This window comes from Amblyraja radiata, chromosome 11, assembly GCF_010909765.2.
Source record: "Amblyraja radiata isolate CabotCenter1 chromosome 11, sAmbRad1.1.pri, whole genome shotgun sequence".
NCBI lineage: Eukaryota > Metazoa > Chordata > Chondrichthyes > Rajiformes > Rajidae > Amblyraja > Amblyraja radiata.
The window spans coordinates 64,013,908-64,026,762 of record NC_045966.1 but is presented as its reverse complement, the minus strand read 5'-3'; the positions used below and the strand labels follow the sequence as shown (position 1 = coordinate 64,026,762).

At 48.5% G+C, this 12,855-nt stretch overlaps 1 protein-coding gene across 1 annotated transcript; it reads left to right on the top strand.

The window, feature by feature from the left end:
* The first annotated feature begins 8,186 nt into the window (after positions 1-8,186).
* On the top strand, positions 8,187-11,786 carry LOC116978716 (tubulin alpha chain-like). The gene is made up of 5 exons (XM_033030038.1): positions 8,187-8,207; positions 9,761-9,983; positions 10,192-10,340; positions 10,616-11,296; positions 11,490-11,786. The coding sequence occupies exons 1-5, from the start codon at positions 8,187-8,189 to the stop codon at positions 11,784-11,786; spliced, it is 1,371 nt and encodes a 456-aa protein (XP_032885929.1).
* The last annotated feature ends 1,069 nt before the right edge of the window (positions 11,787-12,855 follow it).

Genomic DNA, 12,855 nt, shown 5'->3' with positions numbered 1-12,855 from the left:
ATCGGCCTGGAAGGCAGGAGTCGCCGAAATAACATAAGGATAGTCGGTCTCCCCGAGAACATCGAAGGCCCCCAAACAACAGCTTTTTTCTCTCAACTCCTGCTCGAGACTCTTGGCGAACACACACTGGAATCAGCCACGGAGCTAGACCGAGCCCACCGTACGCTAACAGCCAAGCCAAGCCCTGGTGAGAAACCCAGAGCAGTTGTGATCTGCTTCCATAGATACCAGACCCGCGAGTTGGTGGTGCGTGAGGCTCGGAGACAGAGGGATAAGCTGAAGTACAAGGATATCCCGATCCACATTTTCGAAGACTACTGTCCCGAGATAGTTGAACAACGCTCCGCGTACCGAGACGTTATGAAGGAACTGTACAACCTGGGTCTCAAACCCTCCCTTCATTATCCAGCCAAGCTGTTCATCATGGCCGGGGAAGGAAAGAGGCGACGACTAACATCTCCTGAGGACGCTCAGGATTTCATCTCATCTTACCGTCGACGCAGACCGGGACCCACAGCCGACTGACTTCGCTCGGTACGTCTATATCCGAGTGGCACAGGGGTCCGGTTAATCTACGGTTACACTATGGACTATCTTTAACTTGACTGCTCTTAGCAACTAGCCATTGCTAGCGCTCGGCCTTGCTGATTATACTAGACCCCTGTCTTGAAATGTATGATGCTGGTAAGAATTCACCACGATTCGTGACTATCTTATACCAACTTTTCCTTATAATGTTTACGTGTAATCATACTTGAAAGGTTCTTCACCTGCACATGCTATAAAATTGGGCTTAAGGGACCCACTTTGTGGTTCGTGATCTGGTCTCTGCCTTCTTGTTTTTAGCAGCTGGCTGCTAACGCTGCCAGCATTCGGCTAGTTTGTTTACACTAGTCTTCCTAGCGGACTGTCTGGGGCTGATAAGAGCTCATTACAGCCAAGGCTGTGTTATACCAATCTGCTCCTACAGCGTTGTTGTTTAACAATACTTAATTGATGTTCTTTTGCCCTGCGCTTTAATCCAAGAGCCCAGTTTGCAACTCGCTAACTTCTCTAACGCTAACTCTTTCTTATACCTTGTCGATTTTAAGATATACTATGTAATACCAAAGGAAGCTATTCTTGCTCCACTTATACGTTGGCTTGCTTATTCAGTATCACCATTTTGTTAATTTGCTTTGTCGTATTATTACTATCATCATTACAACCATTACCATTAGTGTTAGCAATGACATTGGCAGTGCAACTATTATGGCAATTATTTCAACTTTGTATTTATTTATTTATGTTTATTTTGCTTTATTTCTACTTTCTATTTTTCAAATTATTATTATCATTGTTATTATTATTATTACTACTCGTTTCATTTTATGTTACTTTACTGACATTGAGCGATTTTGTTGCTTTGGGAGGTGGAAATATTGGGAGTTAAGATCGGATATCTCCATGCGGATGCGAGGACAACGCACCTTGGTGCAATGGGCACTCAAGGTTCAGTTGGGACATGGGGGATCTCAGGTCTGGGGACTCAGGTTTGAAAGATGGTTAAGTGATATGTGTCCCACTTGTTTGTTGTGTGTATACGTGTGTATGTATCTTTTTTTTTTTTTATCACTCTTTTTATTTCCGGCAGATTATTTATGTCTTCCTTAGTGAAGACGGAACCAAAGTAGTTATTCAATTGGTACGCCATAGCCTTGTTCCCCATGATCAACTCACCTGTTTCTGACTGCAAGGGACCTACATTTGTTTTAACTAATCTCTTTCTTTTCACATATCTATAAAACCTTTTGCACTCAGTTTTTAATATCCCTGCCAGTTTTCTTTCATAATCAATTTTTCCTTTCCGAATTAAGCCCTTTGTCCTCCTCTGCTGGTCTCTGAATTTCTCCCAGCCCTCCGGTATGCTACTTTTTCTGGCTAATTTGTACGCATCATCCTTCGCTTTGATACTATCCCTGATTTCCCTTGTTATCCACGGATGTACTACCTTCCCTGATTTATTCTTTTGCCAAACTGGGATGAACAATATTTGTAGTTCATCCATGCAGTCTTTAAATGTCTTCCATTGCATATCCACCGTCAACCCTTTTAGAATTAATTGCCAGTCAATCTTGGCCAATTCACGTCTCATACCCTCAAAGTTACCTTTCTTTAAGTTCAGAACCGTTGTTTCTGAATTAACAATGTCACTCTCCATCCTAATGAAGAACACAACCATATTATGGTCACTCTTGCCCAAGGGGGCACGTACAACAAGACTGCTAACTAACCCTTCCTCATTACTCAATACCCAGTCTAAAGTAGCCTGCTCTCTCGTTGGTTCCTCTACATGTTGATTTAGATAACTATCCCGCATACATTCCAAGAAATCCTCTTCCTCAGCACCCCTGCCAATTTGATTCACCCAATCTATATGTAGATTGAAGTCACCCATTATAACGGGTTTGCCTTTGTCGCACGCATTTCTAATTTCCTGTTTGATACCATCTCCAACTTCACTACTACTGTTAGGTGGCCTGTACACAACACCCACCAGCGTTTTCTGCCCCTTGGTGTTTCGCAGCTCTACCCATACCGATTCCACATCCTCCAAACTAATGTCCTTCCTTTCCATTGCGTTAATCTCCTCTCTAATCAGCAACGCTACCCCACCTCCTTTTCCTTTCTTTCTATCCCTCCTGAATATTGAATGTCCCTGGATGTTCAGCTCCCAGCCTTGGTCACCCTGGAGCCATGTCTCCGTGATCCCAACTATATCATAGTCATTAATAGCTATCTGCACATTCAACTAATCCACCTTATTACGAATGCTCCTTGCATTGAGACACAAAGCCTTCAGGCTTGTTTTTACAACACTCTTACCCCTTATACAATTATGTTGAAAAGTGGCCCTTTTTGATTTTTGCCCTGGGTTTGTCTGCCTGCCACTTTTACTTTTCACCTTGCTACCTATTGCTTCTACCCTCATTTTACACCCCTCTGTCTCTACGCTCACACATTTAAGAAACCCTTTCTCTTTAACTCCATCCTCCATTATCCCATTCGACACCCCACCCCCCTTATTCAGTTGAAAACCACCCGTGTAGCAGTGGCCAACTTGCCTGCCAGAATGCTGGTCACATACATGTTAAGATGCAATCCGTCCCTTTTGTACAGTTCCCCCTTACCCCAAAACAGATCCCAGTGATCTAAGAATCAAAATCCCTGCCCCGTGCACCAGTTCCTCAGGCACACGTTCAGGTCCCGTATCTCCCTGTTCCTGCTCTCGCCAACACGAGGAACTGGAAGCAAACCGGAGATAACAACCCTGGAGGTCCTGCTTTTCAGCATTTTTCCGAGCTCTCTAAAGTCACGCTGCAGAATATTCATCCCCTTCTTTCCGACATCGTTTGTGCCGACATGCACTACCACTTCCTGATGTTCACCTTCGCCCTTGAGGATTTTCTGCACTCTGTCCGTGACATCCTGGATCCTGGCACCAGGAAGGCAGCACACCATCCTCGCATCCCGTCTGTTGCCGCAGAAACCCCTGCCCGTACCTCTCACAATGGAGTCTCCCACTACAATGGCGTTGCCTGCCTTAGGCCTTTTTGGTTTTGGCTTAACAGCCCTATTCGCATCACAAGCCAGTCCGCCGCCCAGTGTAAACACCTCTTCTGTCCCGACAGCTTCTAAGTGGGTGAACCTGTTCACAAGAGGTACAACACCCGGGGGCGTTGGCATTTCATGCTTCCCTCCCGTTCTCACTGTCTCCCACCTTCTCTCTTCCAGTACCTTAGGTGTAACAATCGTACTGTAGGACTTGTCGAGGAACGATTCCGTTTCTCGGACGAACCGGCGGTCATCCACTTGCTTCTCAAGTTCCCCAACACGGCCCTTCAGGAGTTCTACCTGGATGCACTTCTCGCATTTGTAGCAGCCAGAGGCACCAGCGGTGTCCTTGACCTCCCACATACTGCAAGCATCGCACTGAATCAGCTTGCCTGACATCTCCTTCTTTCCTCTCTACCTCTCAAGCGTATTGCGTGGTCTCCTCTCCTCAGCCTCCTCGCCGAAGACTCTCGAGCCAAAGACTCACACTTTACTCACAGGGAACTTCCCTCACAAGGCCGCTCACTCACTGCCGCTCGCTAAGAGCCGTCTTGCTGAAATTGACTGATAAATTGCCTGATTTACCAATTTACAAACCAAATTCCTCAGTTTTCAACTATTTTCCCGGCACTGACTCACTTCTCTCCTCCCGCTTGGGCTAGAGCCAATCAGTCGTATCTCTTGCTAACTCCTGCTGCTGTTGCTCCCAAACCTACAGCAGTTCTGAGGTATGAGAAAGAGGTATACTCTGGCAAGCTTCAAAAGCCTATATTAGGGGCCAATTTATCTCTTTTGTCTCCAACCTGAAAAGAACCGAGACGTCCCAAACGGCAGACCTGTTACAAAAAAGAAAGGACATTGATGACAATATGCATCTGACCCAGATCCTAACCTTTATAGAGAACGCCTTAGGTTACAAACAGACTTTGACCTCACGTCTACTAATAAAGCTAAGCTACGACTGCTTAAATCTAGGCAACACTTTTTTGAATCTGGGGATAAAGCTGGGAAGCTTTTGGCCCATCAGGCCAGAACCGAGGCGACTTCACGGCTAATTCCAGCCATTAGATCCACCTTAGGGGAGATTAATACTGATCCTCTTAGAATTAATGAAGCATTTGCTAAAGTCTACGCTGAACTATACGTTTCCGATTGTCCTCCCACTGCAGGTGACATGCTCAATAGTATGACGTTTCCCCGAATTGACGATGAAGCCACGGGAGACTTGGGTGGTCCCGTAACTGTTGCTGAGGTCCAAGCAGCCATCACATCGCTGCAAAGCGGAAAGTCACCCGGCCCTGACGGCTTCACTGTAGAATATTACAAAGCTTTCTCTGCTCTCCTCGCGCCAGTCCTGAGAGATATGTACAATGAGGCGTTTTTACATCGTCGCCTACCGCCCACCTTGTCGTGGGCTACTATCTCCCTAATTCTTAAAAAGGAGAAAGATCCCCTGCTTTGTAGTAGCTATAGACCAATTTCACTCCTGAATGTGGACCTCAAAATCCTCTCTAAAGCCCTTGCGCTCCGTCTTCAACGAGTGGTGCCCTCTATTATCCCGTTAGACCAAACAGGGTTCATACCAGGCCGACAGTCTTCCCACAATACTAGGCGTCTCCTTAACATCATCCATTCACCGAGTAGTGAGACCCCGGAGATAGTGGTCTCCCTCGACGCCGAAAAAGCTTTCGACAGGGTCGAGTGGAGGTACCTATATGAGGCGATGGACAGGTTTGGCCTCGGTAACAGTTTTATTCTTTGGGTCAGTCTATTATACTCGTCCCCGGTGGCCTCAGTACAAACAAACGGCACACTGTCGCCCCACTTCCCCCTTCAGAGAGGTACCAAACAGGGTTGCCCGTTATCACCACTTCTGTTTGCTGTCGCGATAGAACCCTTGGCGGGCTGGTTACGCTCAGAGAAGGGCTTTAAAGGTATTACACGGTTCGACACAACTCATAAAGTCTCATTGTATGCGGATGACCTGCCCCAGTACATCTCGAACCCAGTCAGCTCTCTCCCTGTGATGACGAATATTTTAGAACGGTTTGGCGCGTATTCTGGTTATAAACTTAACTACCAAAAGAGTGAGCTATTACCGATTAACTCATTGGCTAAGCAGCTCCCTCGCTCTTTAACCTCATTCAAATGGGCAGAGGACGGGTTTCGCTACCTCGGCGTCTTTATCACAACACCCTTATCTGATATGTGTTCAAAGGGGAACTGCAGATGCTGGAATATCGAAGGTACACAAAATTGCTGGAGAAACTCAGCGGGTGCAGCAGCATCTATGGAGCGAAGGAAATAGGCGACGTTTCGGGCCGAAACCCTTCTTCAGACTGATGGGGGGTGGGAGAAAGAAGGAAAAGGGGAGGAGGGGGAAGAGCCCGAGGGCGGGCTGATGGGAGGGTGGGAGGAGACAGCTAGAGGGTTAAGGAAGGGGAGGAGACAGCAAGGGCTAGCAAAATTGGGAGAATTCAATGTTAATGCCATACGGACGCAAGGTCCCCAGACGGAATATGAGGTGCTGTTCCTCCAATTTCCGCTGTTGCTCACTCTGGCAATGGAGGAGACCCAGGACAGAGAGGTCGGATTGGGAATGGGAGGGGGAGTTGCTATAGTAGACCAGTAGTACAAGGATGGCATCTTTTCGTCTTTTGCGGAGGACTCGTCCAACTATAGCCTCCCAAACTCCCACCTTTTTCGTTTTTTCCAGATTAGGGATTTTGTGAAGAAGACATTCCCCCATTTCCCAAATCGCCCCCCCTGAAACCCTGACCGATACCATCTTAGCTCTAGATCCCAACCGGAAAAATGCATCTCTGTTTTGTATAACTTGTTAGGGTCGGTTATATTGAAACCTCATACCTCATTAAAAGCTGCGTGGGAGGGTGAGCTGAATACGAAACTAACAGACCAGCAATGGGACTCTGCCTTGGACTTGACCCATTCTTCCTCCATATGTGCCCGTCATGGCCTAATCCAATGCAAAGTCCTTCACAAAGTCCACTACACAAATGCAAGATTATCTAGAATTTACCCCGCTGTTAGGGACACCTGCAACAGATGTAATCAATCTCCTGCCAACCATAGCCATATGTTTTGGTCTTGCCCTAAGCTAGCAGCCTTTTGGAGGAGTGCTTTCGACTTGATAAGCAGAGCCTACGGCCAGACTATTCCTCCAACCCCACTGTCAGCCATTTTCGGTACCCCTCCCAACACCAACCTCTCTGTTGCGGTGAAACGGGTTCTAGCTTTTACAACCTTGTTAGCCCGGAGCCTGATCTTGCTTAACTGGAGGCTCACCTGTCCCCCGCCACACACCCGCTGGATTAAGGAGGTGCTTTACAATTTAAAGCTGGAAAAACTTAGGTTCTCTCTCAAAGGCTCTACCAAGACATTCCTAGATACATGGAACCCTTTCTTGGAACTTGTTAACTCTCTCAACTTGTCCCCGGACTCGGAAGAGGACTGAGTGCTCTCCACCATTGTTCTGGTCTACTGTAGCTGCTCTCCACTTAACCCCCCCCCCTCCCCACACTTATTTATTTAATTACTTACTTATTTACTGTTATCAGTGACTCCCTTTTTTTTCCTTTTTTTTTAGTACTTTTTATTTCGTTTATCTTACCATATTTGTGTGTATGTGTATGTATGTGAGTGTTGTTTGTCCCCGTTTGGTTCCGACCTGATTCGGGTGGGTTGAAGGTGGGTAAGGGTAAGGGCTTTGAAGGTCGCTTACATACTGTTGCACAATTATGCGTTGACTGTCACTGTCTGTTATCATTGAATGTATGCAAATTGCTGTGAAATTCAAATAAAAAGATTTAAATCAAGAAAGCTTTTGGTGTGTTGGCCTTTATAAATCAGAGCATTGTGTATAGAAGTTGGGTTGTAATGTTAAATTGTATAAGGTATTGGTGAGGTCAATTGTGGAGTATGGTGTATAATTTTGATAGGCATAATTTTAGGAAAAAGGTCAACAAAATAGGGAGAGTACAGAGGAGATCAATTAGAATGTTGACTGGGTTTCAGCAGCTAAGATACAGAGAAAGGTTGAACAAGTTAGGTCTTTATTATTTGGGAAAGATAGAAGGAATACCCACCATAGAGGGTAGTGATGTTTTCTTAAGGAACTATTTACTGGCAGTATGTCGTTCTATTACAGAATTAAATACCAAGGGGCTGCTGGCACAGAGTCCCCATCTCGACTTTCCAATCCATTCTATGAAAGCGGGGGACTGGGATCTTGTACAATCGTGGAAGGAAGAAAAGTTGCAACCCTGTTGACCACGGAAACAGCAGTGCGGACAAAAGAAGGACACGCAGTGCGAATAAAGGGACCGGTGGAACCTCCGGCTGAGGGGGAGTGGACAGTAAGACAGGGAAAGAAACCACTGACTCTGATCTTTGAAAAAGAGCGATAGAAATAAGAGATAAAATGCAGTGCTTGGCACTTGTGCTAATGATGGTAATCACTGTAAGTAAATGTGGACTGGATCAACTACCTATACTACAATCAACAACGCTATGTAAATTACACTCGAGATGCAGTTGAAGGATTAGCGGAACAACTGACAGCTACCAGCCTAATGGCCAGGCAAAATCGCATGGCCTTGGACATGCTAATGGCTGAGAAGGGATGTGTGTGTGTAATGTTTGGGGAACAATGTTGCACCTTCATCCCCAACAACACTGTTCCGGATGGGTCAGTGTCAAGAGCCCTAGTAGGTCTCACCTCCCTGTCTATCGAATTGGCCTTCAGAACACAGTATGACCAGCGAGAGGAGGATAGGGAGGCGAAGAGTCTGCTGCTAGCACTAGAGAAGGAAGTAATAGTATAAATCAAAAATTGCATAGCAAAAGAAAATGGGTGGATTGTGAGGAAAGGGTTAATAGCGATAGTTGATTTCGACTAAGACTAAAAAAATATAGCTGAGGTAGAATAATAGTTAGCTTTCAGCACAGACATCAGAAATGCGCTAGGCTAGATAGTAACAACAGAAGAACAGGTCGTTTCTTTCAAGGTTGAGAATTAACAGATAACCAGTCCGGCAGAAATGTTTACGACTGGGGGAAAGGGCAGGAGATACTCTGTATCATGCATGCGAAATGAGAAACATGAATATGAAGACAACACCCACTATGACACGATGCCTCATTTAAATGCACATGCGATGCATGATGTAGAAGGTAACTTTGACGTCGAGAGGCGTTCCGAAACGTTCTCGTGGGAATGTAAACCTTAGTGCTCTGATTGGAGGGAGCCCGAAGGGGAGGAAAAGGGTGTGACAATTGTAAACTGAAATGAATAAAAGTGAAGGCCATCTCCATCCTCGGTGTGTCTCGGTTGGAGAGACACCCGGGGGCTGCAGACTCGTAAATAAAGGAGTTTCTTGTTTCCACGACTTTGTCTCTGGTATTTGTGATTGTGAGCGCACACATTTATATCTCTCATGTGAGAAGTAGGGTCAGGACCCTAAACGTCACCCATACCTTCTCTCCAGAGATGCTGCCTGGCCCGCTGAGCTACTCCAGCGTTTTGCATTTATCTTAATGTATTACTCTCCTTTTGGCGGGCTGATGTTGCGACGATTGGACGTTCGGGGTGTCCGTGTTGACGCGACTATTGAAACGCCCAATGATCCTCGGTTGTGACGGTCGAGATGCCGACGGTTCTTTGCGCCGTTGGAAGAACAGGTCGCCTGTGTTGCGTCACTCGCGCTGAGAACCAATCGGCGTTCTCTGTGCCTTTGTCTCCGCGTTCCACGGGTCGCTGGCAGCCAATCACAGCGCGGCCCGGGTGTATGGAACGTTCTATGGGGGCGTGGTATAAAAGGGATGCGCTCGGCGAATGCGACACATTGTCTGGAGCTGAGAGACTAGAAGGGACATCATGGTGGGTGATCCCGTGGCTGGGCGGCGGGGCGTCGTGTGAAACCGGTAATGGGGAGAGCCGAGATGACTCCAGAGAACCGGGAACGAAGACCCATGGGTGGAGAGTGTTTCCGCGGTGACCACGCTGGGCAAACGCGTTGATCCGGCCGCACAATCTGGTGTGGCGTGGGGGAAATGTTAGCACTCGGAACCAGTATCCCGGGGAATAACACAATCATCTCTTCCCCCTTTCGTCCACTGACCCATCCCTCTTTCTCTCTCTCTCCAGCGTGAGTGTATCTCCATCCACATCGGGCAGGCTGGAGTTCAGGTCGGCAACGCTTGCTGGGAGCTCTATTGCCTGGAGCACGGGATCCAGCCGGATGGACAGATGCCGAGCGACAAGACCATCGGGGGCGGCGACGACTCCTTCAACACCTTCTTCAGCGAGACGGGGGCGGGCAAGCACGTCCCTCGGGCCGTGTTCCTTGATCTGGAGCCCACGGTGATCGGTAAGCTGAAACTAGCCCATTTCCTTCGCTCCATAGATGCTGCTGCACCCGCTGAGTTTCCCCAGCAATTTTGTGTACCTGAGACTCCTGACATGTTGGGCTTGTCTGAAACCTTCCCCGCGGCGTTTGCGGACGGGCGTGTGATTCTTAATGAACTAGTTTCTTAATGAACTGGTTCATTCTCCGTTCTCTGTTCGCTCCCCTGTAGATGAAGTGCGGACCGGCACATACCGGCAGCTCTTCCACCCCGAGCAGCTCATCACCGGCAAGGAGGACGCGGCCAACAACTACGCCCGGGGCCACTGCTCCATCGGCAAGGAGATCGTGGACCTGGTCCTGGATCGCATCCGGAAGCTGGTAGGTTGTGAAACTGATTCGAACCGAGAAACAGCGCCCGTTATTCAACGATCTGGCGCTCCTGGTTCGCCCGCGACGATTCCGCATCATGAATGATCTATCCCTCAGAATACTCTCTAGCAACCTTCCATCTCCAGATGTTACACACAAATTACAGTTGTGAGGGTGCGACCACAGATGTTAGACACCTCTCCAGAGGGTCAGTTTATTCCTGCAACACTCACACTCACCCCACCTTTCTCCTTCTCAATGCTCTCCGCTTTATCTGCCCACAGGCCGACCAGTGCACCGGACTGCAGGGGTTCCTCATCTTCCACAGTTTTGGCGGCGGCACCGGCTCGGGCTTCACCTCCCTCCTCATGGAGAGACTGTCCGTCGACTACGGCAAGAAATCCAAGCTGGAGTTTTCCGTCTACCCGGCGCCGCAGATCTCCACGGCTGTGGTCGAGCCCTACAACGCGGTGCTCGTCACCCACTGCACCCTGGAGCACTCCGACTGCTGCTTCATGCTGGACAACGAGGCTATTTACGACATCTGCCGGCGGAACCTGGACATCGAGCGCCCTACCTACACCAACCTCAACCGCCTGCTGGGGCAGGTAGTGTCGTCCATCACAGCCTCGCTGCGCTTCGACGGCGCCCTCAACGTGGACCTGCTCGAACTCCAGACCAACCTGGTCCCCTACCCGCGCATTCACTTCCCGCTGGTGACCTACGCGCCCCTGATCTCGGCCGAGAAGGCTTACCACGAGCAACTGTCCGTGTCGGAGATCACAAACGCCTGCTTCGAGCCGGCCAACCAGATGCTCAAGTGCGACCCCCGCCAGGGCAAATACATGGCGTGCTGCATGATGTACCGCGGGGACGTGGTGCCCAAGGACGTCAACGCCTCAATCGCCACCATCAAGACCAAGCGATCCATCCAGTTCGTGGACTGGTGCCCGACCGGGTTCAAGGTAGGTGTAGATTGTAGACCAATCCACGCAACAGAAACTTGACCTAACCCGCGGTTTTACACTGTATTGTGATATCTACCACATCCAGAACAGGCGAGAACCTTCCTGAACGGTGGCCCGGGTTTCTTAACATTTACGTCGCAATGGATATAATTGAAAGTTTCTATGAGTCTCTTCTTTCTCTCCCCTGCAGGTGGGCATCAACTACCAGCCCCCGACGGTGGTGCCTGGGGGCGACTTGGCCAAGGTGCAACGAGCCGTCTGCATGCTGAGCAACACCACCGCCGTCTCCATGGCCTGGACCCGCATGAACCTCAAGTTCGACAAGATGTACGCCAAGCGGGCCTTTGTCCACTGGTATGTGGGAGAGGGTCTGGAGGAAGGAGAGTTCCAGGACGCGCGGGAAGACATGGCGTCGCTGGAGAAGGACTACGAGGAAGTGGGCATCGATTCGGCGGATCTGGACAGGAAGGCGGAAGAGGAAGAGTGAATGTGTTGTATATTTATACAGATTCGGTTTTTTTATACTGGTGTAAATCTAATTTACGAAATTAAATATATTTGAGACTTAGTTTCGTATTATGTCCCTTGTCAAGACACAGTTACTTAATATCTATAGGTCCATACTGTGGAAACAGACCCTTCGGCCCAACGTGTCCATACCGCCTCATCTCTGCTCATCCAATTTGCCCACGTTTGGCGCATTCACTCTATCCAATTCTTCGCCATGTAACTGCATAAATATCCTTTAAATGTTACTGTAACCGCCTCTGCTAGATCACCTGGAACCTCGTTCCGCACCCACCACCGCCTGCGAGGTAAATGTGCCCCTCAGATTCCTATAACTCTTTCCCCTCTCATCTCGAACCTATGCCCTCTAGTTATTGATTCCTCCATGGTGCGAAAGGTCTCCGTGCATTAACTCTATCTATGCCGCTCATGATTTCATAAACCTCCACAGGGACTCTACTCGGTCTTCTGTGTTCCAATGATTACAGATTGTGCCTGCCTGACCGCCCCCTATATCTCAGTCCTACGAGTCGTGGCATCGTAAATCATCGCATCTCATAAATCGTCATTCAGATGTATCTCGGGATGGGGATGTTTGTAGAGCTGGGGGTTGGTCAATGGGTGAGTCAATCTGTTTCTTGAAAGTGCTCGGGGTCCACGGGTCACAACGTTCCAGTCATTGAAGCTCCTTGTGCTGATGGAGAGTGCTGACCCGGCGGCGAGAATGGGCACGACTCCCGTGTTCATAGACCACAGAACATACCACAGTACAGCACAGGTACGGGTCCAGCGGCCCACAGTCTTTGCGACGAACATGCTGCCAAGTTAAAATATCTCATCTGCCAGTACAATGTGATCATGGCTGATCATCCCCAATCGGTACCCCGTTCCTGCCTTCTCACCATATCCCGTGACTCCGCTATTTTTAAAAGCCCTATCTAGCTCTCTCTTGAAAGCATCCAGAGAACCCGCCTCCACCGCCCTCTGAGGTAGAGAATTCCACAGACTCACCACTCTAGTCAACAAAATAGAGAGAGTACAGAGGAGAT

Bases quoted from the DNA above. Each gene is read 5' to 3' on its own strand.
- LOC116978716 (XM_033030038.1), top strand. From the start codon at position 8,187: ATGGCCAGGCAAAATCGCATG. The intron at 8,208-9,760 runs GCCTTGGACATG...CTCTCTCTCCAG, and splicing joins TGGCCAGGCAAAATCGCATG to CGTGAGTGTATCTCCATCCA. The intron at 10,341-10,615 runs GTAGGTTGTGAA...ATCTGCCCACAG, and splicing joins TGGATCGCATCCGGAAGCTG to GCCGACCAGTGCACCGGACT.